The 23,513-nt window shown below is 40.2% G+C and overlaps 1 protein-coding gene across 2 annotated transcripts; it reads right to left on the bottom strand.

Annotated features, from left to right (window-relative positions):
- Positions 1-1,350: 1,350 nt before the first annotated feature.
- CLK3 (CDC like kinase 3) lies at positions 1,351-23,153 on the bottom strand. 2 transcript variants are annotated; one of them, XM_075273618.1, is made up of 14 exons: positions 22,970-23,153; positions 19,370-19,423; positions 17,589-17,728; positions 16,329-16,524; positions 13,563-13,656; positions 10,740-10,806; positions 10,284-10,400; positions 8,747-8,913; positions 8,490-8,584; positions 7,948-8,077; positions 7,507-7,589; positions 7,067-7,146; positions 6,137-6,227; positions 1,351-1,936 (listed from the first exon to the last, which is right to left on the bottom strand). In XM_075273618.1, the coding sequence occupies exons 3-14, from the start codon at positions 17,726-17,728 to the stop codon at positions 1,754-1,756; spliced, it is 1,443 nt and encodes a 480-aa protein (XP_075129719.1). In that variant the 5' UTR covers positions 19,370-19,423; positions 22,970-23,153; the 3' UTR covers positions 1,351-1,753. The 2 variants fall into 2 exon arrangements, with proteins under 2 accessions (XP_075129719.1, XP_075129720.1); XM_075273619.1 differs by lacking the exons at positions 16,329-16,524; positions 17,589-17,728; positions 19,370-19,423; positions 22,970-23,153 and having other exon boundaries at positions 13,546-13,564.
- Positions 23,154-23,513: the final 360 nt, after the last annotated feature.

The raw sequence follows: 23,513 nt of genomic DNA, 5'->3' as shown, positions 1-23,513 counted from the left end.
GTTAGGGCTAGTTCACACGTGAACTGCCCGCGCGGGTTTTGACACAGAGAGAGACGCGGCGAGCCGCGTCTCTCTCTTGTCCAAACCCGCCCGCCGTGACCATCGCTGTCGCGGCTTAACCCTCTGCTGTCGGCTCAAATGAATGAGCCGACATAGGAGGGAGCTGCGGGGGGCGGAAGCCGCGCGGCTGAGACTGCGCGGCTTCCGCCTGAAGAAAGGGCATGTCCTTTCTTTTCTCCGCTAGCAGCAGCTCGCCGCTAGCGGAGAACAGAAGCCCGGCGGTCTCCATAGACCACCATTATAAGGGGAGGTTTTGGACGCGAAATCCGCTGTCAAAAACCTCCCCTTATACTCACGTGTAAACTAGCCCTTACAGTCTGCATTAGAAATGAGCAAACACGGTTTGGATCAGCTGTTCCGAACAGCACGCTCCCATAGAAATGAATGGAAGCAGCTGGCACGTACACTTTGCCGGCGGCTGGTCGCTTAACCCCCCGCGTGCCGGCTACGTCCATTCATTTCTATGGGAGCGTGCTGTTCAGAACGGCTGTTCCGAACAGTGTTCACTCATCTCTAGTCTGCATGTACTGTATGTATTACATGCATGTGAAAAGGATAAATCTGCAGTGAAAATTCAGTGTATGTCACAAGAGTTTCCAGTGTGAAAGTCTGATCCACCTTGCTGCTACTGTAATACTCTGCAGATTGTCTGCCCATAAATTTGAATAGAAGATCTGTAGTGTATCCACCAAGCATTAAAGAGGACCTTTCACGTCCTCGGACATGTGGTGTAATACACTGCTAGAAAGCAGACAGTGCACTGAATTCAGCAAACTATCGGCTTTCCTGTTCTGTGCCCCCGGTGAAGAGCTATTGGTGCCAGTACCATAGCTCTTCAGTGTCAGAAAGGAGTCTGACAGTCAGTCAGGAACACAGTTCCTTAACGACCAGCAATTACGCTGAAGAACCCCTCCCCTACTCCTGATAGTACTTGTCCATAGACTAGTACTGGGGGACAGCTGTTCCTCACCGCTGAGTTATTGCTGGGAACGGGAAAGCCGATAGTGCGCTGAATTTAGTGAACTGTCTGCTCTCTAGCGGTGTATTAAACTGCATGTGTCCAAGGACATGAAAGGTCCTCTTTAATGCTTAGTGGATACAGTACAGGTCGTGAAAGGTCCTCTTTAACAAACCTTAAATGTGAACGTTTGAGGCCAGTATATTGAAAGTGTGTTCACACAACCTGTTTGCATTTTTTTCAAAAGTTTATTTGTAACAGCACAATACAAAAATATTAAGACAGCTCAAATACCATCAGTGAGCTTTCTATACAAAAGTGAAATATCTCCATTTCTGATAGACATACATGTTCCCCATATATCCCTGAGTTTACAAATATACACATATATACAGCAGGTTTCAGCATCTCTGCACACCATGTAGTTATTACATCCGGATACTGAAGACCAGGAAGATGACAGCTCAGCAGTTACTTGTGAGGGCTCATGGTTTACTTGGAAATCTTCACATCTGTAATACTGAAAATGAAGCTTTAAAAAGGCATTGATGTCAAAGACGTAGTGAGTTTTCAGCAGAGTTAGTAAACTTTAATACAAGAATTCTCCGAGTAACAGGAAGTGGCCAGTTCCTCTTCCTGGTTTCTTCAGGTGTTTGTCCACTAAGAAAAGGAGCCTAAGGAGTCCTTCATAGTTTTCATAATGCAATGTTTTGATAGCATCGAGTCATCACAATTTTATCGACTAAGGTCCCTGGATGTTCTAGTTCCTAGTTTCTTTTCTTCAGGTGTCAATCTAGCAAAGAACGGGTGTCTAAGGGCTTCGTCCAGCGTAATCCTCAGAGTAGGGCTATACTCCAGCATCCGTCTGAGCAGATCAAACAACTCTGCATGCTCAGGAGAATCTTCTTTTTTGTATGTCTAATAAAAGAAACAGATAAAAAGACAAATAAATATTCTAAAAACAAAGTGATTCAACAGTCTGCCTGTGACATTTTATTACATATTTAATTCAAGTTTCAAGTGTCATCTCATCTTTTGCAGTACACCATTGCGTTACAGGTATTCTGCCATGATGTTTAAATTATTTTTCCTTAAACTGCTTTACACATCCTGTATCTCCTATATATAAAAAGGAATTTCTGTCTGTCTGTCTGTTCTTTATGTGCGACCAAACGACTGGACCGATTTTCACTAAATATGGCACACAGATACATCAGGTGTCCAGGAAGGTTTAAGACTTGTATTCTATGTTTCAGTATGATTCCAGGGTAACAAATTTGTATGGTTTTATGTACATTTTAACCCCTTAAAAAATCCAAACCTTTGCAATATGTAAACTTTCTAAATTTCCATGTACAGGGATGAATAGGGCATTTTTTTTACTTTTTTTTTTTTTTTTTGTTTTATTAAATGGAGCAAAGTGTACATTTTCGTTATACCATTTTGGGGAATATCTATTGCTTTGATAATTTTTTTTTCGTTCAAATTTTTATCACAGGCAAAACAGTGAAAAAAAAAATGCAGTTCGGAACTTTTGATCCCTCCCAGCGTTCACTGTACAAGAAAAATATTGGAGCAACACGGTGGCTCAGTGGTTAGCACTGCAGTCTGAGTTTGAATCCTGCCAGGAATAACATCTACAAGGAGTTTGTATGTTCTGCCTGTGTTTTCGTGGATTTTCTACAAAGACATACTGATAGGAGAAAAAAAAAAAAAAAAAAAAAAAAGTACATTGTGATCCCTATATGGGGCTCACAATCTACATTAAAAAAATGAAAAATATTATCATAAGTTTGCAGACCAGGTATTTTCAGACATAGGGATACCCAATTTGAATTTTTTTTTTTTTTTTTTATATTGCATTTATTAGACCCTCTTCGGGTCCTGAACCCCAAGGGGTCTTGATCATTAATGTAATGCATAGCCAGACAAGCCTGAGATTCTTTGGCTGAGTTCACACAGTTTTTTGGTTAGAAATTTGGTCAGGAATGCGCTTAAAAAAAAGGAAGCCTCCCAATAGAGTTCTACTGGGAGGCTTTTTTTGGCTGATTTTGAGGCGGATTCCTGACCAAAAAACTCAGTGTGAACTCAGCCTTTAATAGGCTCCTGGCTGTTATGACAATCTTGTTCCAGGTGCTGGCAACCCTACAAAAAAATGGCAATGCCCAGGCACCACAGGGAAAATGACTGGAAACCTCAATGCCCACGATCAGTGCAGGCATTTAGCGCCAAGTTTTTTTTTTTTTTTCATAATACAGTAGACACCTGCAGGTATGGCGGGCGCTCACCTTCTGAGCAGCTACCATGTTTAAATACCAGACATCCATCGAACTATTAGGGCGAACGGGGTTTATAATGGTCTGGCAGTCCCTTGACATCCAATGGGTTACAGCTGAGTCTATGACTGGGCCTCAGCAGTCACATATGATTTGACACTTGTGAACCTGGAGTGCATGACATCAGGTGGCCAAATGTTGAAGGATAGGTGAGGCAAGGAGAGTATAACTGTTTATGTTGCTGTGTCTCTATTATACTCTGGAGTCTAAATAAATAGAGTATAATATTAGCACTTCCAATTTGTACCAAATAAGTTTGGCCCAAAAGAAACCAGAGTGTGAAAGCTACTAAACAGTCATCTATATATACAACTAGCTTTTACCCGCGACTTCGTCTGCGGTGATTTGAGAATTGGGCGGACACAGACGTGTGAAACTGTAAAAGTGCTAGAATGCGTATTGGGGGCCTTTTAGGCCCCCATGCTTACTTTTTTGCTATTATCTGCAAAATTACTTAAGTTAGAATTTTGAAACTCCAGGTAATCCTCAAGTATGTCGTTTTTGGTAATATCCAGTTGTTCATATAATTTTTTTCATAGGCATTTCGGTGTAACAATGCTTTTTTGGTGAAAACCACATCTGTACGTGTTGGGGGCCTTTTAGGCCCCCATGTATATTTTATCATTTTCTCAGTAGTGTTTGTGTCTCAAGTTACTTTATTTGTACTCAGTAATGCTGGTGGGAGGGCCAGGGTGTGGATAATGCCATATGAGGATGTCATGTGATTTTGGGAGGGAGTGGTAAGGCCATGACATCATCTCAGGTCCTTTGGAATACAGTAATGAGCTGTGTATAGAGTAATGACGACAGTATACACTGTGAGCTAATTGTGAAGGACCTGAGATAAGATAAGATGTTGAGAGGAAAATCTTCTGGATGTGTGATTCGGCATGTTATTATGGCATAAATGGCGTAATCTACTGTGGCAAAGAGGTTGGTGCACCAGCACAGAAGGATCTGGGGTCTGAAATTGTCAAAACTCTTGCTGTTCCAATATTCAGTTCAGGTAGAAACATTACCATGGACAATTATTTCACCAATGTTGAACTAGGCAATTTTCTGCTTCAAAAAGATATTACACTTGTTGGTACTATCAAGGCAAACCGCCGAGAAATTCCAGAAGCACTGAAACACAATCGTCAGCGAGCACTTTATGAGAGTGTCTTTGGATTCAATAACAAAGCGACTTTGGTATCTTACAAAGCAAAGAAGGAGAAATCAGTGATTTTACTCAGTACCATGCATCACAATTGCAGTATTGACAGCAATGACGGAAAATTAAAGCCAGAAATCATCCTGTATTACAATAAAACTAAAGGAGGTGTAGACAAAATGGATGAGATGGTGGGAGAATATTCATGCAAGAGACAAACAAAACGATGGCCTGTAGTACTTTTTTCAAATATGCTTGATGTAGCAGCCCTGAATTCATTCATCATTTATACAGAAAATCATCCAGAATTCCATGCACGGAGGAAGGACAGGAGACGCCTATTTTTGAAGGACCTTTGTCATGAGCTTGTAATGCCTCACATGATACAGCGAAGTGACGTGAAAGGCTTGATAAAGCAAACTAAAGAAGCAATGAAACGGTGTGGCGTACAGTTTCAGATGATTCCAGGGCCAGGAGAAAGAAAAAGAAAGCGCTGTTTCATGTGTCCAAGAAACGTAGAAAGGAAAACAGAGATTTTGTTCAATTTGTAAGGAAAATGTCTGCAAAGAACATTCTTCCGAAAAAATAACTTCAAAATTGTTTGGAAGACTAATAGAATAGAAAAGAAACATAATAGAAATGTAGCTGCAGCTAGTTTGGTATAGAATTCTATGCGTTTTTTTTGTGCGTTTTCTCATATGTTTGTGAGAAATTTGGAAAAAAATAATTTTTTTGGTTTTGTGAAAAATTAGTAAAATTTTGTTTACTAGTCATATTTTATTTAGCAGTTTTAAAATAAACTTGTAGAAGTTTTATATAAGTGTGTTTTTCCATGTGATTCGCATGGGGGCCTAAAAGGCCCCCAACACGTTAATATGAGGATTTCTGATGTCACGCATTCTAGGGTTAAAAAGTTTGGTGGGCTAGCAAATGTGATGTGATGTGTTGAATTGTGTATGTAGTGATACAGACAATGTGATGTGTTGCATTGTGTATGTAGTGATACAGACAATGTGATGTGTTGTATTGTGTATGTAGTGATACAGACAATGTGATGTGTTGTATTGTGTATGTCGTGATACAGACAATGTGATGTGTTGTATTGTGTATGTCGTGATATAGACAATGTGATGTGTTGTATTGTGTATGTAGTGATACAGACAATGTGATCTGTTATAATGGAAAGCTATATGTAAATGTGAGTGAGTAGAGTGAGGGCTACTCCTGAGGTGACAGTAAGGAGTGTGCAGGCAGGTTGAGGCAGGAAATGCCAGGCAGTGTGTGTGAGTCTATAGCTGGGGCTAGGAGTCCTGCTTTTGTGAGTCGTGATACAGACAATGTGATGTGTTGTATTGTGTATGTAGTGATAGGAAGCCATATTGTTTAGTGGCACCAAAAGTAGCCTGTGACTCAATCCTAAGGGAAAACTATGTTTGTGGAAAATTGCACGCAAATCCGTCCAGGCGTTTTAGCGTGATTGAGGAACAAACATCCAAACTCACGAACATCCAAACACACAAACTTTCACACTTATAATATTAGTAGGATGAGAAAATGTGAACGCATAGCCCTTATGCCATAAGTAACGCAATTCTGAAATATACAAAAATATACTAAAATGAAACTTACCCTCAATGGATGGCAATTTTTAGTGACATACCGACCATCTGCAGAGGTCTCATCCCAGATCAATGCTCCATTTTGGAAATATTTTTGTTTCCTTTTCAGAGAGGACAAAAAAATATTTAGATATATTTTTTTTTCTTCAAAGCAGACAATCCCTTCATTTTTAAATTTGTTAATACAATAGGGAATCGCTCATTATCTAACATACATGGATTTCCCCAATAGATATAAAGTAAGCAGAAAGTCTGCAGAGGAAACCTCTGTGGACTTTCTGTGAAAAGCGAGGCAAAAAAAAACTTGAATGCCGCTATTTTCCTCACAGTGCTTTTTTTTTTTTTTTACTGCAGCTGGCTATGTGGGGCTTTAGCCTTATACTGGTAAACTGGCATAAATTATACTACATCCAATGAAACATCCATGACACACGCAACTATGATAGTGATATGGGCGGCGCAAAACATTTGTAACTTTATTTGTACACCAGTTATCTGGTGTACAAGCCATTAAAAATCAGCTTCTTTATGTTCCCTCTCTCAGTAAACTACTTTTAACCCGTGAGACAACTGGACAGCTAACTGAATAAGAGGGGGGGGGTCACAAGACTGATGCCATCTTTAGTCCATTCCATGAAATGTATTCCATGGACGGTTCCATTTTTACCCCCTAAACAGAGACCTACTGCTTGGGCATAAGAGAGGTAGGTCAGCAAACTTAAATGAATGTACATTAGAAAGACGCATGACATTAATTTCCAAGAAAAATTAAAATATACAGTGGACAACTCCTTTAAATTTTGCACGTCGGGCACATTGCTATTTAGTCGGTAATGTTTTTTACTTATTCCATCTATGGATGTATAATGCTGTATTGGAAAGCTGCACAACACAGTCCTGTGTAAGTTTACTCTAGAAATGATTTCATTGTGCTTCTTACTTGGTTTTGTATACCATACGGCGAGGTAATGGTCCAAGGACTTTCTCCATCATTACTAGATGTTCTCTATTATCATGTGTCTAGGAAGAGAGAAATAACAATGATAAGGAAGCCAAATATATACATTTCTAGGTACTGTATCTGCTAGAATAGCATTGTTTATCTGCAGGATGCAGAATGTTATAACCAAGTAGAAGGTTAACACTCTATATACTGGTGGTTATCACCAGCCCCCTTCTAAAAGGGCACTACAACTACTACTATTTTTTTGTCACATGCAGAAACAATGGATTCCCAAAAATCAGCTGTCTATGAGCTACATATATCACATTCGTAGTACTTCCTAAATGGATACACAATCCATATAAGAAATGTGATAATGGAAAGACAATTTATAATTCTATTGAGAAATTGATGATGCCACACAGATAATACATTACCTGGAAGAGCGTACAGCCAGTGTAATACTCAAACAGAATACACCCCAAGCTCCACACATCACAAGGCTGAGCCCAACCAAGTTCTGTAATGAAGCAGAATTAAAAAAATATTCACATGCAAGTCATAAAACACATTAATATAACGGAACATGAACAGTTACAAGGTTTCACCACTGTAAATAACTGGGTAACAGATCTATGACATTTTATGGATTAACAACAATACTTCCCGTGCATTGCACACACCAAACAAGATAAGACGTATATAAAAGATGGGGACATAGGCAGCTTACAAACTTAAAAATATTAAATAACCATTATCAAAGTTATATTCAAACGAGCTTGAGCCAAATGTTACAGAATTATTCCACTGCAGAATAGTGAGCAAAAAGAAATCACAGTTACAGTAGTTCTAGGTCAATACATAAAAAGTGAACTCACCTAAAATAACCTCTGGAGGGCGATAGTGACGTGTGGCAACAATGGTGCTATGATATTCATCGTCAAAAGTAGCACTGCCAAAATCTATAACTCGGACGCTAGAATTCTTCACACATTTCTCTTCACACTTCTGTCATTACAGGGAGAACACAAAACTGACTTGCAAGGATTTTCAGAGCATTTCTCACATTCTCCTTTATTAGGCTACATACCCACTAAGGACATGTCCTACAGTTGACGCTTTTTTGGTACACAGAGAAAAGTTGACCTAACTGTAAATGCCTCTCAATACTTTGGGGGGTTCAGACAATATAAATAAAATATACAGGAGGACACTGGTTTTTTTCTTGCTAAATTCTGTCCTGTCAAATACCAGTATCCGGGCGTAGTCTCCATTTATATTCCTTTATATTATAACACACTCACAAACCATCAGATCCAGCGACATACAGCGATTCATACATGGAGCGATTCATACATAGAGCGATTCATACAGTAGATCCCACAGATTCAGCTGACTGTATGGCATGTTATCAACTCACCTTTGCTTCATTGTAGGATGTGTTATAATCAGAATTCACAAAGAGAATATTCTCGGGTTTTAAATCGGTGTGTGTCAGTTTGTTGTCATGCAGGACTGAAAGATGAAAAGACATATAACCATGTGTCAACCATGTGTCTAAGACACAAAACCCTGCTGGATCAGGCGTATACAGAAAACAAATTGCACACACTGATGAATTCCTTGTGACAAGTTAAGTAAGTCAAAGTTAGCATCTTACATTTATAGGTAACTTACATTTTATTGCATGAAACAACTGGAAAGCCATGTGCCGAATCTGCTTGAGAGGATATGGCAAGTAATTGTTCTCCTTCTGGAAATCAAAGGTACTTTTTCCAAGCAGCTCAAAGGCAATGCATGCATGTCCATGGTAGTCAAATGAATCCCACATCATTACACACATGCTATAGAAAAAATACACCGTTAGACATAAGACCAAAGTGGCACAGTTTCTTCAATAAAGTAGTATGGTATCCTTAGAGTCCCACTCCTTACCAGCCCCCTCCCCCCACAATAGGCAAAATATTCTGAACCTGGAAAATCCCTTTAAAGGCCATAACAGAATCGCATTGTGGTTTTTACAGAAAGTCTGCAAGGGTTTTCTCTGTTGACTTTCAGCTTTGATTATACCTATGGGGAAACCACCAGCATTTCCATAGCTATAAATGACAAGCTGCAGTTTACAAAAATGCAACAGTTTTTAAAATAGCAGTCTGTCAGCTGCAGATATTTTTCTGCAATGTGTAGATGGTATTAGCCAGAATGCCATCCACTTTGCAGATATGATTCTGCAACTTTTCACAACATATGACCATGGCCTAAGGCTAAGGCCCAACATCGTGGGAAAGCTGTCGTTTTAGTTGCAGATTTTGCTGGAGTGTGGAGTGGATTTAATAGAAAGGATAAGCATAGGAACTTCTTTTATATTTGCTATCCCTTTTCAAGCAACTTATGATTTTGGCTCAAAAAATCTACAAAAAAAAAAAAACCACTGCATTTCCACAATGTGAGGCCTTAGCCTAAGGCCCCACAGGCCAGAACCGCCGCGCTAAAGTGCTGCGGGGACAACCGAGGCGTGAACGCATTGAAAGTTCACAGAGTTTTCCTTCACAGACTTTCTGTTACAATTATATCTATGGGAAAGCCGCCAGCGTTTCCGTACATATAATTGACATGCTGCGATTTTCAAAACCACAACGGCTTTCCGCAAAATGGGAAAACATCCACTTTCCACGTACTGTAAAACACTGCGATTTTTCTTGCGGAGTTTCCGGCCCATGGGCCCCAGCCTAAAACCGCTTTTTGGAGCAATTTAGGGGGCGTTCACATTTAGGCCCTTGTGTCAGTCCACCAGGTTTCCATCCTAATTCCCGGCGAAACTGCATAGGGGACGGCTTTCCAACGGTCAGTTTTAAAACCCATTAATTTGAATGGGTTTTAAAACCGCAAGTGTCTGTATGCAGCCTCTCCACAAGGAAACAGTTTTTTTGTTTTTTTTGGCCAGACAAAAAGTCCTGCATGTCCTACTTTGTGTTCGGCCAAAAAAAACTGTTTCCCCACTGAGTGGCTGCATACGGACATCGGTGGTTTTAAAACCCATTCAAATGAATGGGTTTTAAAACTGACCGCCAGGAAGCTGTCCCTTATGCAGTTTTGCCGGGGAATAGGACGAAGACCCCAGTGGACTGACACAGGGCGCACGTGTAAACACCCCCTTAACTGTACTTTTAAACTACAAATATTTTGTAAAATTCAGTTTAAGAAAAAATCTTACTTTTTACTTTCCCTGTCCTGTTCATGAATTTTCTTTAGAACATTGATCTCCAGCTGGGCAGAATCCCTGTACTTTTTTACATTCCGGATGATCTTCAGAGCAACTTTGGCACTACCCCTAAATACAGGATTAAAAATCTATAGTAAATTACAAAACCAAGAGCTCATAGACATTGCTATTTGTAGAAGACTGAATAGTATAGGATCATAGAGGTGCCTGAAGCTTCTACAGTACCAACATATGTCTGCTATGCTATATGGAGGTTTTACTGTTGGATTCTGTTGCATCAAGTGCCATATGGAAGGAGGTATTCTTCTCTAGAAGCAGTGCTACACGTAGAATTCAAGAGAAACACTATAGCAGCAAATGGAGCAAGTGTGGTCTCCAGGCACTTCCTAATAGGCTATGCCTTGTGCGTGAGAAAAGGGGAAAGGGGTTCGTTCCACCATGACAAACCTGTGATGGTCCAGGCATTCCACTACTCTGCCAAAAGTCCCCTCGCCTAGAATTCTCACAATTTCATCTGAAAGACAAAAAGATTGTAAAACACATGTTAAGCCACTATATAAAAAATAAAACAAAAGTTGGAAATAGAGCCAAGCTTTATGAAACAGACTGACCAGCTCCTTCACTGCCATGCAGATTTCCAGAGTCCGTCTATGAACTATTCCATTTCCAATATTTTGCACACAGAGCCCAGCAGAAAAGTGGCCAATCATTCCATTTCCAGCCCCAAACTGATTTTTCATACTGATTATGTAAATGATGTCAGGGTCTGACACCTGTACAGATCAGCTGTTCCTGCACATGCAGCACTGATCCTATTTAACTAATAGCAGCAGCCACATCCACTCATAGTGGAAAATCACCATTTTACCTTTTGGCAAAAAAAAAAAAAAAAAAAAAAACACCCTACGATTTCCCATTCATTATTAACTATTCTTAAAATGTAGCTTTTATTACTTAACTAATAAAAAGAAAAAACATGAAAATGAGGAGTTATAATATTATACTATATTAGGGCAGATACATCACAAATCTATATATGAGGAAATAAACAAGGCATATAGACAAGTGGATTACGCCAATGTTCACTCAAAATTTCTAAAAGAGGGAATATAAATATAGCCCCCCACAAGGGAAGATTGTATGTAAGTGTCCCTACTCTATCCTTATATATTCATTTTAAGCCATATAATATCTGTAACAAATGATTTAGGAGTCTCAAAATACTAGCCAGAACAGCACAGTTTCCCTGCTGGGAATAGTTGTGTTACTCTAACCCAATGGATGAGGAATCAAGCCGAAATTAAAAATAAAATGGCCAACCTCCCAAAATGTTTCACCTTAACACGGGCGTCATCAGGGGTATAAGGTCAGATGCCATAAGCTCAGACAAAGCACCCTTTTATAGATTTAGCATGATCATCACTAGAATACCAAAAAATCCATCAACCAACAGGATGGCTATTTTATGATAGACAAACAAATGCTAACACTCATAGCTCTTAAAGTTCACCATACTGAAGGAATCTCTCTAACCATGCTAGAAAATGAAAGCACTTAAAACTTTTTTTTCATACTTCCTGGATTGCGATATAACTATTTCATTGCGCATGCGTGATCCCTCTCAAGCATACGCAGCTAGCTTACTCTAAGACTAAATTACAGCTCTACTATTCCATTGCTTGCACTTTTATCTGTTACTGGAGACGGATTATATAACTAAAATAAAGGCACAGTCCAGTGCGCATGCGTAAAATGCATAGCGATTCCAGGGAATTGTAGTACCACTCCTATTATGTGCTGAACACGCTAGAACATTTAACCTGTGCAGGGTCCAGTGGATAGGACATCATTATGAAAAATCAGTTTGGGGTTGTAAAATCCCTTTAAAGTAATAAAGTATACACTTTTAGGTAGGTGTAAATAGGTGTAAGGGTGCATTCACACTGAGTAAACGCTAGCTTATTTTGTAGAGTAAAATTACACTTGTAAATTTTGCTATCCCATTGACTTCAATGACATTTTACAGGCGTATTTTTACAGGCGTATTTTTTACAGGCGTATTTTTTACAGGCGTATTTTTACACTTGTAAAAAAATATCATTGAAGTCAATGGGATAGCAAAATTTACAAGTGTAATTTTACTCTACAAAATAAGCTAGCGTTTACTCAGTGTGAATGCACCCTTACATCTGTCTAAGCTTTCACAGAACAGTAATAAGTGCAAGATTTAAGATCTAAAGCAAGTAAAAAAAATGTGTTAGCGCTAAAGTCAGAGTGATAACACTAACAAAAATACACTCTCTCTGCAAACTTGTCCCACAACAAAATATTGCATGCCCAGTAGCTCTGCCAGGAACCTTTTACTATTGTGCATGTCAGCCTGTAAGAATCAGCTGACTTAGGCTGAGTTCACACAAAGTTTTTTGGTCAGGAAAAATGCACTCAGGAAAATTCCTATGGCGTTTTTTGAAGCATTTTCCACCTGAAAAAAAAAAGTCAATGGGAGGCGGAAAATCCGCCTGGCGTTTTTTGAGACATTTTTTGTCAAACGAATGCCTCAAAAAAAAAAAAAACTAGCGGTTTTTCTGCCTCCCATTGACTGGCATTGATTTTTTCAGGCGGAAAATATCTGAAGAATGGACATGTCCCTTCTTTTTTCCACTAGAGGAAAAAAAAACTGTTACATAGGACTGTATGGTGAGGCGTTTTTTTTTTTTGGAGGAGGATTTTGAGGCGGATTCCTGACCAAAAAAACTATGAACTCAGCCGTAGTGTGTGTATTATCACCAATACTGAACACATTAGGTGGACATTCTGAGAGGTAATGAAAAGAACACCAAGGGGCGCCATAACAAGTATTTTCAACCTATCTAGATTCATCAAAAATGAATGAATGAATGAATGAATGAATGAATAAAAGATTTCAGTTTTGAGTGGTCTACAGGAAAAATGTAATATTTAATCATGGGACAAACTTTAGAAGCCTTTTTATATTTAAAAAAATAAATATAATACACCTACAATAACTCAATGACAAAGTACTATGACATATGTTTTTAATAAGGAAATAACATAGCTGCCACAGGGACTCTGCAGGTCTGCCAAGTAGTGAAAGGGATGGCAATGATACAAAATATGCTACCCTAAACTGACCCTGCCTTTATCAATAGATCCCTCAGCTTATCAGTTATCTCATCAGGTAGGGAAAGTTAAGGGAAAAAGCTGCAGAAGAGAAAATATGTTAAAGTTTTACGGAACAGGCTTCAGTACATCTGTCCAAGATGCGGTCTCCAATCCGGCACACCAGGTGCCCTTCCTTGTCATCTTCAATAGCCTGGCTGTCCTTAGCACTTCGATGACTCTTCTGCTCGCCCAACAGTCATAAACAGGACCAAGGAGTAGGTTTCATTGCCGACAAAAACCGAAGGTGGTTACATTAAGAAGACACGATCCACGTCCATGTAGGTGAGTGGTGTGCAGTCATATAAAAACAAAGAACGATAGGGGATATTGCAAAGGGAGACGTGCAGGTTAGAGACGCCTCAGCACTGGAGCTGAACTAAATGTGCATAGAAATTCTCTAGATATTATTTCTTATATTTTATTCCTATTGAATATATGTAGACAGAGTAGGCTAGGGAGAAGTGTTCTCTATTATATAAAGATTTACAGAGGACTATAACCGGAAGAGTATCTTGTAACATTCACCAACACGGTACAACGTTGTAATCTATCTGTAATATAGATACTTTATGAACAAAATTTTGTTTTAAAACAAAAGTAATGTATCTACCTCCCAGGTTCAGACAAACGAAAGATATATTATTAACCATACATATATAGCATATTAACTTCCAGCAAGTAAGTGCCCAGCAAAACAGTGTTACTTTCTATGTTCCCTGTTTACTTTACATGCTCAGTGTTAGTATGCTATATATGTATAATTAGTAACATATATTTTTTATTTGTCTGCCCAGCAGGTAGATACATTACTTTCTTGAAGTTTACCATATTGAGATTACGAGCAACATATGGCCCAGTTTAGCACTTTGTGAACCCCCCACTCAGTCTCCTGGTTTTATCTCATTGTATTTTAATATATATTGATATAATAAAGTACTAGTAGCACTGATTACTTTACTTTTGAGGGGTTTTTTTGTGTGGTTATTTAATGCCAAATACAATATCTGAGTCAAAAGTTGCCAAGATCCCTTCTGTTCAATGTGCAGTTTAGGCTTGGAGCACAGCTCTGGCCTGAACTATACATCACACCAGCTAAATTTGCCTACCAATTTGTCACTAAAACCCGGAAGTGCAAGGGAGAATAAACAGGAGAGCAAGTGAAACCCTGAGATGGGAAAAACCTTTAACTATTGCAAATTTAAGTGGCCAGTGAGTATTCATGAAGTAAAATGCAAATGACACTACAGAAAAGTACCGTATTTTTCGGACTATAAGACGCACTTTTTTCCCCCCAAATTTCGGAGGAAAATGAGGGTGCGTCTTATAGTCTGAATGTGGGTTTGCAGCATGGCCGCGCTACTGCCACCGCTGGTTTTCTTCAGCGGCAGTAGCGCGGCAATCCGCAGGCCCCGGCAGCTAAGACAGTCCCCGGCATCTGCTGTAATAGACCGGCGGATGCCGGGGAGTGTCTTAGCTGCCGGGGCCTGCAGATTGCCGCGATACTGCCACCGCTGGTTTTCTTCAGCGGCAGGAGTGTGACAATACTGTCAATGTGGCCTTGCAGCTGTTCCAAAACTACAACTCCCATATATTAAATATTTTACCATTTTTTGCCTGAAAATTTTTTTTCCCTATTTTTCTCCTCTAAAACCTGGGTGCGTCTTATAGTCCGAAAAATACGGTACCTAAATGTGCCTGAACTCAGAAATCATTTTTTCATTTTTATGCCCAGTTCCGTGCAGCCGAGTTGCTTGATGTTGTTATGGCACAACGTAAGCAGTATCACTAATATAAGAGACTTCAAATGTGAGGAGGGGATTTATTAAGACCAGCACATTGTGCTTAGTCTTATTACTGTGAATGATGGAGGCACATATGCCAGAGTGGTTAGAAAACCTCTGGTCTCTTAAATAATTCTGGTCCACCATGGGAGTTCCCATGTGCCGGAATGTAAATCTGGACCAGTTTGACACTGGTAAATCTTGATTCCTGGCCTTCACTGCCTACTTTTTAAACATTGGTGAGCAGGTAGGAAAATAGACAATGTGCTTGAGAGCTAAAAACTGGCATGACAACATTAGTAAATTCCCCCAATTGCCTCTAGTTACAGCTGTCCGCAAGTCCATCTAATAGAAGGTAGAAAGTACTGGTGTTGAGTCAACACATCTGCGACTGAACACTGCTCAGCTGTAGAGCTACTACATGATACTGTGAGTCCGTATCTGAAACATGTCCCATCCAGATACAAGGAGGAAGAGCAATGGAATATTGCAGATAGCAGACAGAGAAGACAACAAGAACAAGACCTCACAAACATGGTTCTATAACTACATGTGAACTGAGGCATCATTTTCCAATTAAACTATCTGCACACACAATATAAATATCTGAAAAACCCTTTAGGATGATGCTGTGATATGGTCGCAACACCATGTGGCAGCACCCTTAAGGATTACATGACATTATTAAAGGGTTGCCCGTAAACACTATTTATCACCAATCTACAGGGAAGGAAATTGCTGAGGGTCCAACCATTTGGACTCTCAATGAGTGAAAAGAGGGGCCTTTTGCCTAGTTTGCATGAAGCGGTAATCATGCATGTAAAACTAACTGAGATAGTTAAGTACTGTGCCCAGTGTATGAATGTTACAATATACTTCAAGAGAACACGTTTTAGTGTTATTTGAATGTGGTTAAGAAGAAAAAAAAATCAAGTGATAAATTTCTGAACATTATGTAAAACTTATAATCAATACAATTACCCTATAATCCAAGCTATTCATTTAACTGAATACTCTAATAAGTCAATAGGAAAAAGCTAGGAGATCACTCACCCACGTCCTCTATACTCACCGAGGAATAGCTACCAGATCTGGAGCGATGTCTGCAGGAGGCACGATGATGACGATGATGCTTTCTAGATCTAGACTTCGCTAAAACTGATGACTTTGTAGAATAACTCTCACTTTGAAATGATATGCTGTGAGTGCCACGGCCGTTCCTAGCCCATCCATTGTGTGAAGTCTCCCAGTAAGGTTTCTTTTTGCAGCTAGGTAAAAATAAATGGATTCTTGAAGAAGGATTATGTACCTAAAGAACTATACATAGCAATAGGTGATAATTCAACCATACAAAGCATTTTGCAAGCCATAAATAACTCACCACCACATATTAGGATTCTAAACACAGGTTCATAATACTGACAACGACCCTAGATATTACAATTGATTACTAAGGAATTTTAGCCCATCTGTATGAGCTACATGGCAACCAGCATCTGACAAGAGCAGGATCCTGTGTGAGAGACATGAGGTATCCTTGGACACTTCTAGTTCTGCTCTTTATGGTGTGCTAAGTAAACCACAGCTTCTGTATATCATTTTGGATGTATAAAACATGTCAGGTCAGTACTAGAAATCAGTGTTAAATTATGTTTTAGCTTTGTTTTTAATAGTTTTACCTGATATGTGGTGGGTTATTTTCAGCTTATGAAAAGCCATATACTTGTGCAGCAAACAGATTTGAAATTAGGCTTCAGCAATTTGACCTTTTCTGTTAATTGGGTTAACTTCTGGACTGGTTGGTCGCCCTGTTAATCTGTAAGGGTAACTGATGTTGGGGCACTGCTGAGGATTTTAATGTTTTTTTAAGCCATACTGTAGCCTCAGGCCGTGTAATACTGGGATATATTACACACTGCAATACAGAGTAATCAGCAATACTAGCGATCAGTGTAATGTCCAGTTTCAGACCAATATATATATTTTTTTTTTTATGTAGATTGTGAGCCCCATACAGGGCACACAATGTACATTTTTCCCTATAATATGTCTTTGGAGTATGGGAGGAAATCCACAAAAACTTAGGGAGAACATACAAACTCCTTGCAGCTGTGGTCTTTGGCGGGATTTGAACCCAGGACTCCAGCACTGCAAGGCTGTATCAATTCCTCCGGGATTTCTAGATCTCTACTTGCAGTCATTCATTCTGCTTACCCCCAGTGGATAAATATCAGTTAGCTCTTTGTTTACTATGCACATTTTATTGTGACCGTGTTTGGTATGGCAGCTCTGGCCCAGTCGTAGTAGGTTGACTAATATACATTTGGCATACCTTCTGGAACGAGATCTTGCTGGCGATTTCCAGTAAGGAGAAAGCCTGTGTCGTCCATGATGTTCCCAGCTTCGAGATTGTCTCTTTCCATTCCAATCCCTCGTGTCATGACGTGACCAGCGCCTCTTTCTCCGATGCATCTAGCAGATTTAAGAAGAAAAAAAAAAAAAAAAAAACGCAAAACTTTAGAAATACTGCATTTAACATAGACTGATATGCTATATGTTATGATTTTCTGTCAGCACTGGGGGCGGTCGCCTGCGCTCAAACAGCACTGGGGGCTGCGAGAAAACTCTCCAGTGCCGCCTCATTATCTTCAGGCACACCTCTCAGCTGCATCCTCTGCGATGATTCTTCTTCCAGCATCTCCTGGATCTGAAACCCAGGCATGCGCAGTCGGCTCTGCCATTGAGCCTCAGGCAGAGCCAACTACGTATATCTGCAGCCATTTTCTTGTTGGCGCTTACACTAGCGTACTGCTTGCACAGTACGCTCATGTAAGTGGCCACAATGGCCGCAGACACGCGCAGTCGCTCTACCCGAGGCCACAGTCGACTGCGCATACCTGGGATTCAGATCCAGGAGATGCCAAAAGAAGACTCATCGCAGAGGAAGCAGCGGAGAGGCGTGCCAGAAGAATATGAGGCGGTGCTGGAGAGATTTCTGGGGATGCCCCCAGTGGTGTTTGAATGCAAGGGACCGCCCCCTGTGCTGACAGAAACCCCATTTGCATACCGAAGAAAAGTCGGATATCTACTGAATGGCGGCACGGAGAAGACGTCTAAAGATAGGAGAAGAATAGCCTTTCTTAAGGCTATTTCTACGAGTTAGGGAGAAAAAAAATGGGATTCTAATGATAGAATCCCTTTAATTTAGTTCTTAGCACTAAATATTCAGGTCAAGCTCAATTACGCTAGGTTCACACCTGCGTTCAGGGTCTCCGTTCTATGGTTTCCGTCTTCTGCATGCCAGAAGACGAAAACCATAGACCGGGTCCGTCCGTGAGCGGCGGTGAGCGTTTTAGGCTCTCCGCCGCGAAACAGTTTTTTTCTATCCGGACACAGAGTACTGCATGTCCGACTCTGTGTCCGGATTATAAAACCTGGTTTCGCGGCGGAGAACCTAAAACGCTCACCGCCGCTCACGGCCGCACAGCTTTCTCACCCATTCAAATGAATGGGTGAGAAAGACTCCTACAGGTTTCCGTCTCCTGCCCCTGTTTTATGAAGGAAACGGAAACCTGAAGTACGGAGTGCCAGCGCAGATGTGAACAAGCCCTTATCCCTAATCAAGGAACATAATAAAGACTTCCAGTGCTCCATGCTGGATAATTAGCATATCAATAATAGCAGTCTAATTCAAAAACATTGGCACTGATCAATGAATGAAAAGGTATGCCTGGAATAGCCTTTCTAAAGGCTATGCAAATATATGCCTAGTGAAAATTCACTATAGCCAATGATCCTTTAAGACCTTATCTAGACAGTGCAGTTTTGGTTTGTTTTTTGTTAAAGCCCAACATAGGATAGGGTGCAAAGAGAGAAGTTTCTTGTGCTTGAATTTTACTAGAAAAGAAGAGCTGTATAAAAGCCTTCTGTTATACCACCATTTTAGTATCCATTGCTGGTTTTAGTTAACCAAATTTTTATGGTGTGAACAAACTAGACAAATGTGTAACAAACTCTTGGTAGAAAGTGTATGGATTATCTTCACAAGAGAGCTTACTACAACATATATATAAGAAAATGCATCCCATGACCTAAAAGGAATAAAACACTTACCGCAGCTCACAATTCAAAACGCCCAAAAATCATGCCTCTGATATATTCAAAAGACTGAAAAGAGAAAAGCATTTGTTTCATGAATATACAGCACATGAACAGTTCCTGCCTCTGCTGACACATATCTAGTACAAACAGTAGTAAAGAGAGCAGTACCCTTATATGGAAGCCACAACAACAGAGTGCCCAGTGGAGCTGCTGCCAAGTATAGCTCAGGATCACATTATTAACCCTTTAAGAAGGTGGCTAATTTTAGCCTTCAGGACAGAGCACTTTTTCTAACACCCTTGGAGAGACATTACCTTATTATACTTTTTTTTTAATAGCCTAGTCATATGAGGGCTAGTCTAGTGTAGGATAGGATACATTTAATGTAACAAAAAACAAACAAAAAACCTCCCCCCCCCCCCCCCCACAGTAATGGGAAGAAAAGTAATTCAGCAATTTTTTAGGTTTCAAGTTTTACAGTGTTCACTGAGCAACTGTCTACTGTAGGATTATAGCAATTCTTTATGGTTCAGTACTATTACACAAGAGCAGTTGAACAATGTTAATGTTTTGCCATATTCTGAGATTTCTTAATTAGGAGATATTGATAATTAATAATACTAAATAATGAGAGGTTTCTTTAATTTCCACCAATGCAGCTGTGTGAGGGACTTGTTGGTTGATGTTTTCACTGGTCCTATTTGAGGGATTCACTGAATCATTTTTAGGAAGATGAGAAACAGCATTGTTTTTATATTACAACATACTTTTTTTCTAAACACAAATAAAAGGAAATGTTTTTTGTGTTTAAATATTTCTATGTTTGAAATATATATATATTTACACTTTTTCTATTTAACTTTTTGTAGCACCCTGATCAGGAGAACAGGGGACTTTCGCTCCTCATTCTGAATAGTGCCGTGGGTAGCCAGCGCATGTGCCACTCCATTCATTTCAATATGAGTTCCAGAGATAGCTGAACTTGCTTTCGTTGGAAAACTCATGTAATAGTTAAATAGTCATGCCATATAAATCAATAGTAGAGGCAATTGTAAGAAACTTTGTGATATAGCTTAACAGAAAAAAATATTATGACCTCTATCCTGATCAAGTTGCTTTTGCTAAGGTGACTCTCACTCTGAATATCTCACAGACATACAGTATATATAGTAAAGGAAATTATTTGATCCCTTGCTGATTTTGTAAGTTTGCCCACTGACAGACATGAACAGTCTATAATTTTAAGGGTAGGTTAATTTTAGCAGTGAGAGGTAGAATATCAAAAATAAAGTCCAGAAAATCACCTTGTATAAATGTATTTGTATTTTGCATAGAGAAATAACTATTTGCTCCCTCGAGCAAACAAGACTTAATACTTGGTGGCAAAATCCTTGTTCGCGCACAGCAGTCAGATGATTTTTTTGTATTTGATGATGAGGTTTGTGCACGTCAGAAGGAATTTTGGTCCCCTCCAAATCATTAAGATTTTGAGGCTGTCGCTTGGCAACTTGGAGCTTCAGCTCCCTCCATAAGTTTTCTATGGGATTACGGTCTGGAGACCGGCTAGGCCACTCCATGACCTTAAAGGGCTTCATTTTGAGCCACTCCTTTGTTGCTTTAAAAAGAAGTACATTAAGGTCATGGAGTGGCCTAGCCGGTCTCCAGACCGTAATCCCATAGAAAACTTATGGAGGGAGCTGAAGCTCCAAGATGCCAAACGACAGCCTCAAAGTCTTAATGATTTAGAGATGACTGGCAAAGAGGAGTGGACCAAAATTCCTCCTGACATGCACAAACCTCATCAAGTACAAAAAACGTCTGACTGCTGTGCTTGCCAATTTCCCAATATACTTTCTGTATCAATTCCTCAGTTTTCTAGATCTCGACTTGCTGTCATTCATTCTGTTACATCTAATGGATAAAACTCTGACCATGGTCATGTGATTTACGGTCCATGGTCATGTGATGAGCACACAGGTGAACACCTCACTATCAGGCAGAATCACATGACCATGGTCAGCATTATCTACTAGAAGTAACAGAATGAATGACAACAAGCAGAGATCTAGAAAACTGTAAGGAATGGATACAGAAAGTATATTGGAAAATTGTACAACCTTTTATTATACAAACATTTGTCTCTTAATATTGGTCTTAAAGAGAACAACCCCCTTAAGTCTTGTTTGACAGAGGGATCAAATAGGTATTTCTCTATGCAAAATGCAAAGAAATATATAAAGTTTTATACAATACGATTTTCAGGATTTTATTTTTGATATTGTTGCACTGATAAAATTAGCTTACACCTTTATAGATAGTTCATGTCTTTGTCAGTGAGCAAACTTACAAAATCAGCAAGGGAGGGATCAAATAATTATTTCCTTATATATATCTCAATCAATCACACTCATATAGATAGGAGTCAGCTGTGGTCTTGTGCCGCAGATTCTGCGTTTCAAGTAGTCATAGAATCCATGTCAAGAACAAGCAAAACGCCCACCTCAAAATCAGCTCCGAATTTTTCCATGTTAATATACCCCAAGGGTGCGTTCACACTACCATCATTTGATGTCCATTGCTCTCATCCATCACAGGACAAGAACAATGGACATTAAATGACAATTGTAGATAGATCTCCCTCCATTGGGTGTCCATCTGATTTCACCCCAATGTTAAAAGCATGATGGAAGCTTTATTCTGTCACGTGTTTTACTTTTGTTTTTGTTACAAAAGCAAACAAACATAAGAAAAGACAGAATCTGTCATCGTGTTTACAGAGTACTGTCGCAGGGGATCCTTACCGTTAATGTCTGCTGCTGTCATCTTTTGATGGATGACAGCAAAGGACTGTAATAATGGTAGTGTGAACATAGCCTATGCCGCTGCAATAACAAACCCTATATAACCCGTTCATTCAGTCATATTACCCTTTATCTGTTACCAACTTATTGCTAACACACATCCAGTAGGTTACAAGCATACGGCCATGATCATATCTCTGTTGAGACGTCCAATTTTACTGTTTAATTATAAGAACAGAAAAAAAAAAAAAAAAAAGAAAACGTTCACAAAAACCGTCCACTGTCATATGATGGATACAAAGGAATCGTGATAGACCCTGCCTAGTATGGGGACCATTGGGTTCCATTATGTTGTCCATCATAGAATCAGTAAGGGAGGTTTCTAACACAACCTACTGGTATAATCTTAGGGTATAGATGACAGAGAGGATGACTGCAGAATCCCAATACACACAGCTTGCCCTGTACACCCAATGGCAGTCCTGCTGCAGATCTTACTGTAAGTGATAGGAGCCTTCCCATATCCAGCCAGAACTGTAACTTCCATCAGCCCTGACCTGCCACATGAACCAGGAAGTAGATCGATGTGATGTGTCCGTACAACTCGCAGGGCATACTATATACTATAAGGAGTATAAGGACACCCCCATGGGGCTCAGGCCTCTACCAGCAGCCTCTTGTCCGACCAGACACACTATGTACAAAGCTGCACGTGGAGGCATTGCACTTTGAGGTGACGCTTTTGTCAAGCACATCATTGAGGACACCACATGCAGCCCCTCCATGTTACAGAGCAGTCAGGAGACCTCACCTGGGGTAGTTTCAGTCAGAGGCCAGCCACTGCCATTACCGCATGACCCCCACCTCATACATCAGGAGCAGTACTGGGTCACAGCGCTGCCGGGCACTTCTCACAGCCGGACACTTCCCTCAGACACACGAAGCAGGACGAGGGCGCCGACTGACGGGACCAATAACCGGGCTCCAGGAACAGAAGCGATACAGCCGCCGGTAATCAAGCGCTACCTAGCACCGAAGCCAGCACGGGGATTCCGTGACGTCACTCAAACCTAGCCCCTCCTACTACAAGACCGCATCCTGAGCCTGTGGGCAGGCTCACAAAGTAATTGGTTACAAGCGCTCACGTGACGCTGCCAGTGGGGTACACGTGGTATATGTTTTTCAGCCAAGTAGTGAGCCGTTCGCATGGCGGGAAGTGTTGTCTGAATCAGTTACCCCGTACATGGGAAGTGGGCGGGCGCTGTGCGCGGAGGGAGCAGCATTATTCAAAGCGTCCTTTAGGAGCAAGCGTAGTGGAGCAGAGCCATTCTATGGAGAAGGCTAGCGTGATCGGA

The sequence above is a fragment of the Leptodactylus fuscus genome, chromosome 5 (genome assembly GCF_031893055.1).
Source record: "Leptodactylus fuscus isolate aLepFus1 chromosome 5, aLepFus1.hap2, whole genome shotgun sequence".
NCBI lineage: Eukaryota > Metazoa > Chordata > Amphibia > Anura > Leptodactylidae > Leptodactylus > Leptodactylus fuscus.
The sequence above is the reverse complement of the archived record's forward strand: the minus strand, read 5'-3'. Positions and strand labels throughout refer to the sequence as shown.

Bases quoted from the DNA above. Each gene is read 5' to 3' on its own strand.
- CLK3 (XM_075273618.1), bottom strand. From the start codon at position 17,728: ATGCATCGGAGAAAGAGGCGCTGGTCACGTCATGACACGAGGGATTGG. The intron at 8,078-8,489 runs GTGAGTTGATAA...CTGTAATGACAG, and splicing joins CATCCTACAATGAAGCAAAG to AAGTGTGAAGAGAAATGTGT. The intron at 1,937-6,136 runs GTAAGTTTCATT...TTCTTTTATTAG, and splicing joins AAAATTGCCATCCATTGAGG to ACATACAAAAAAGAAGATTC.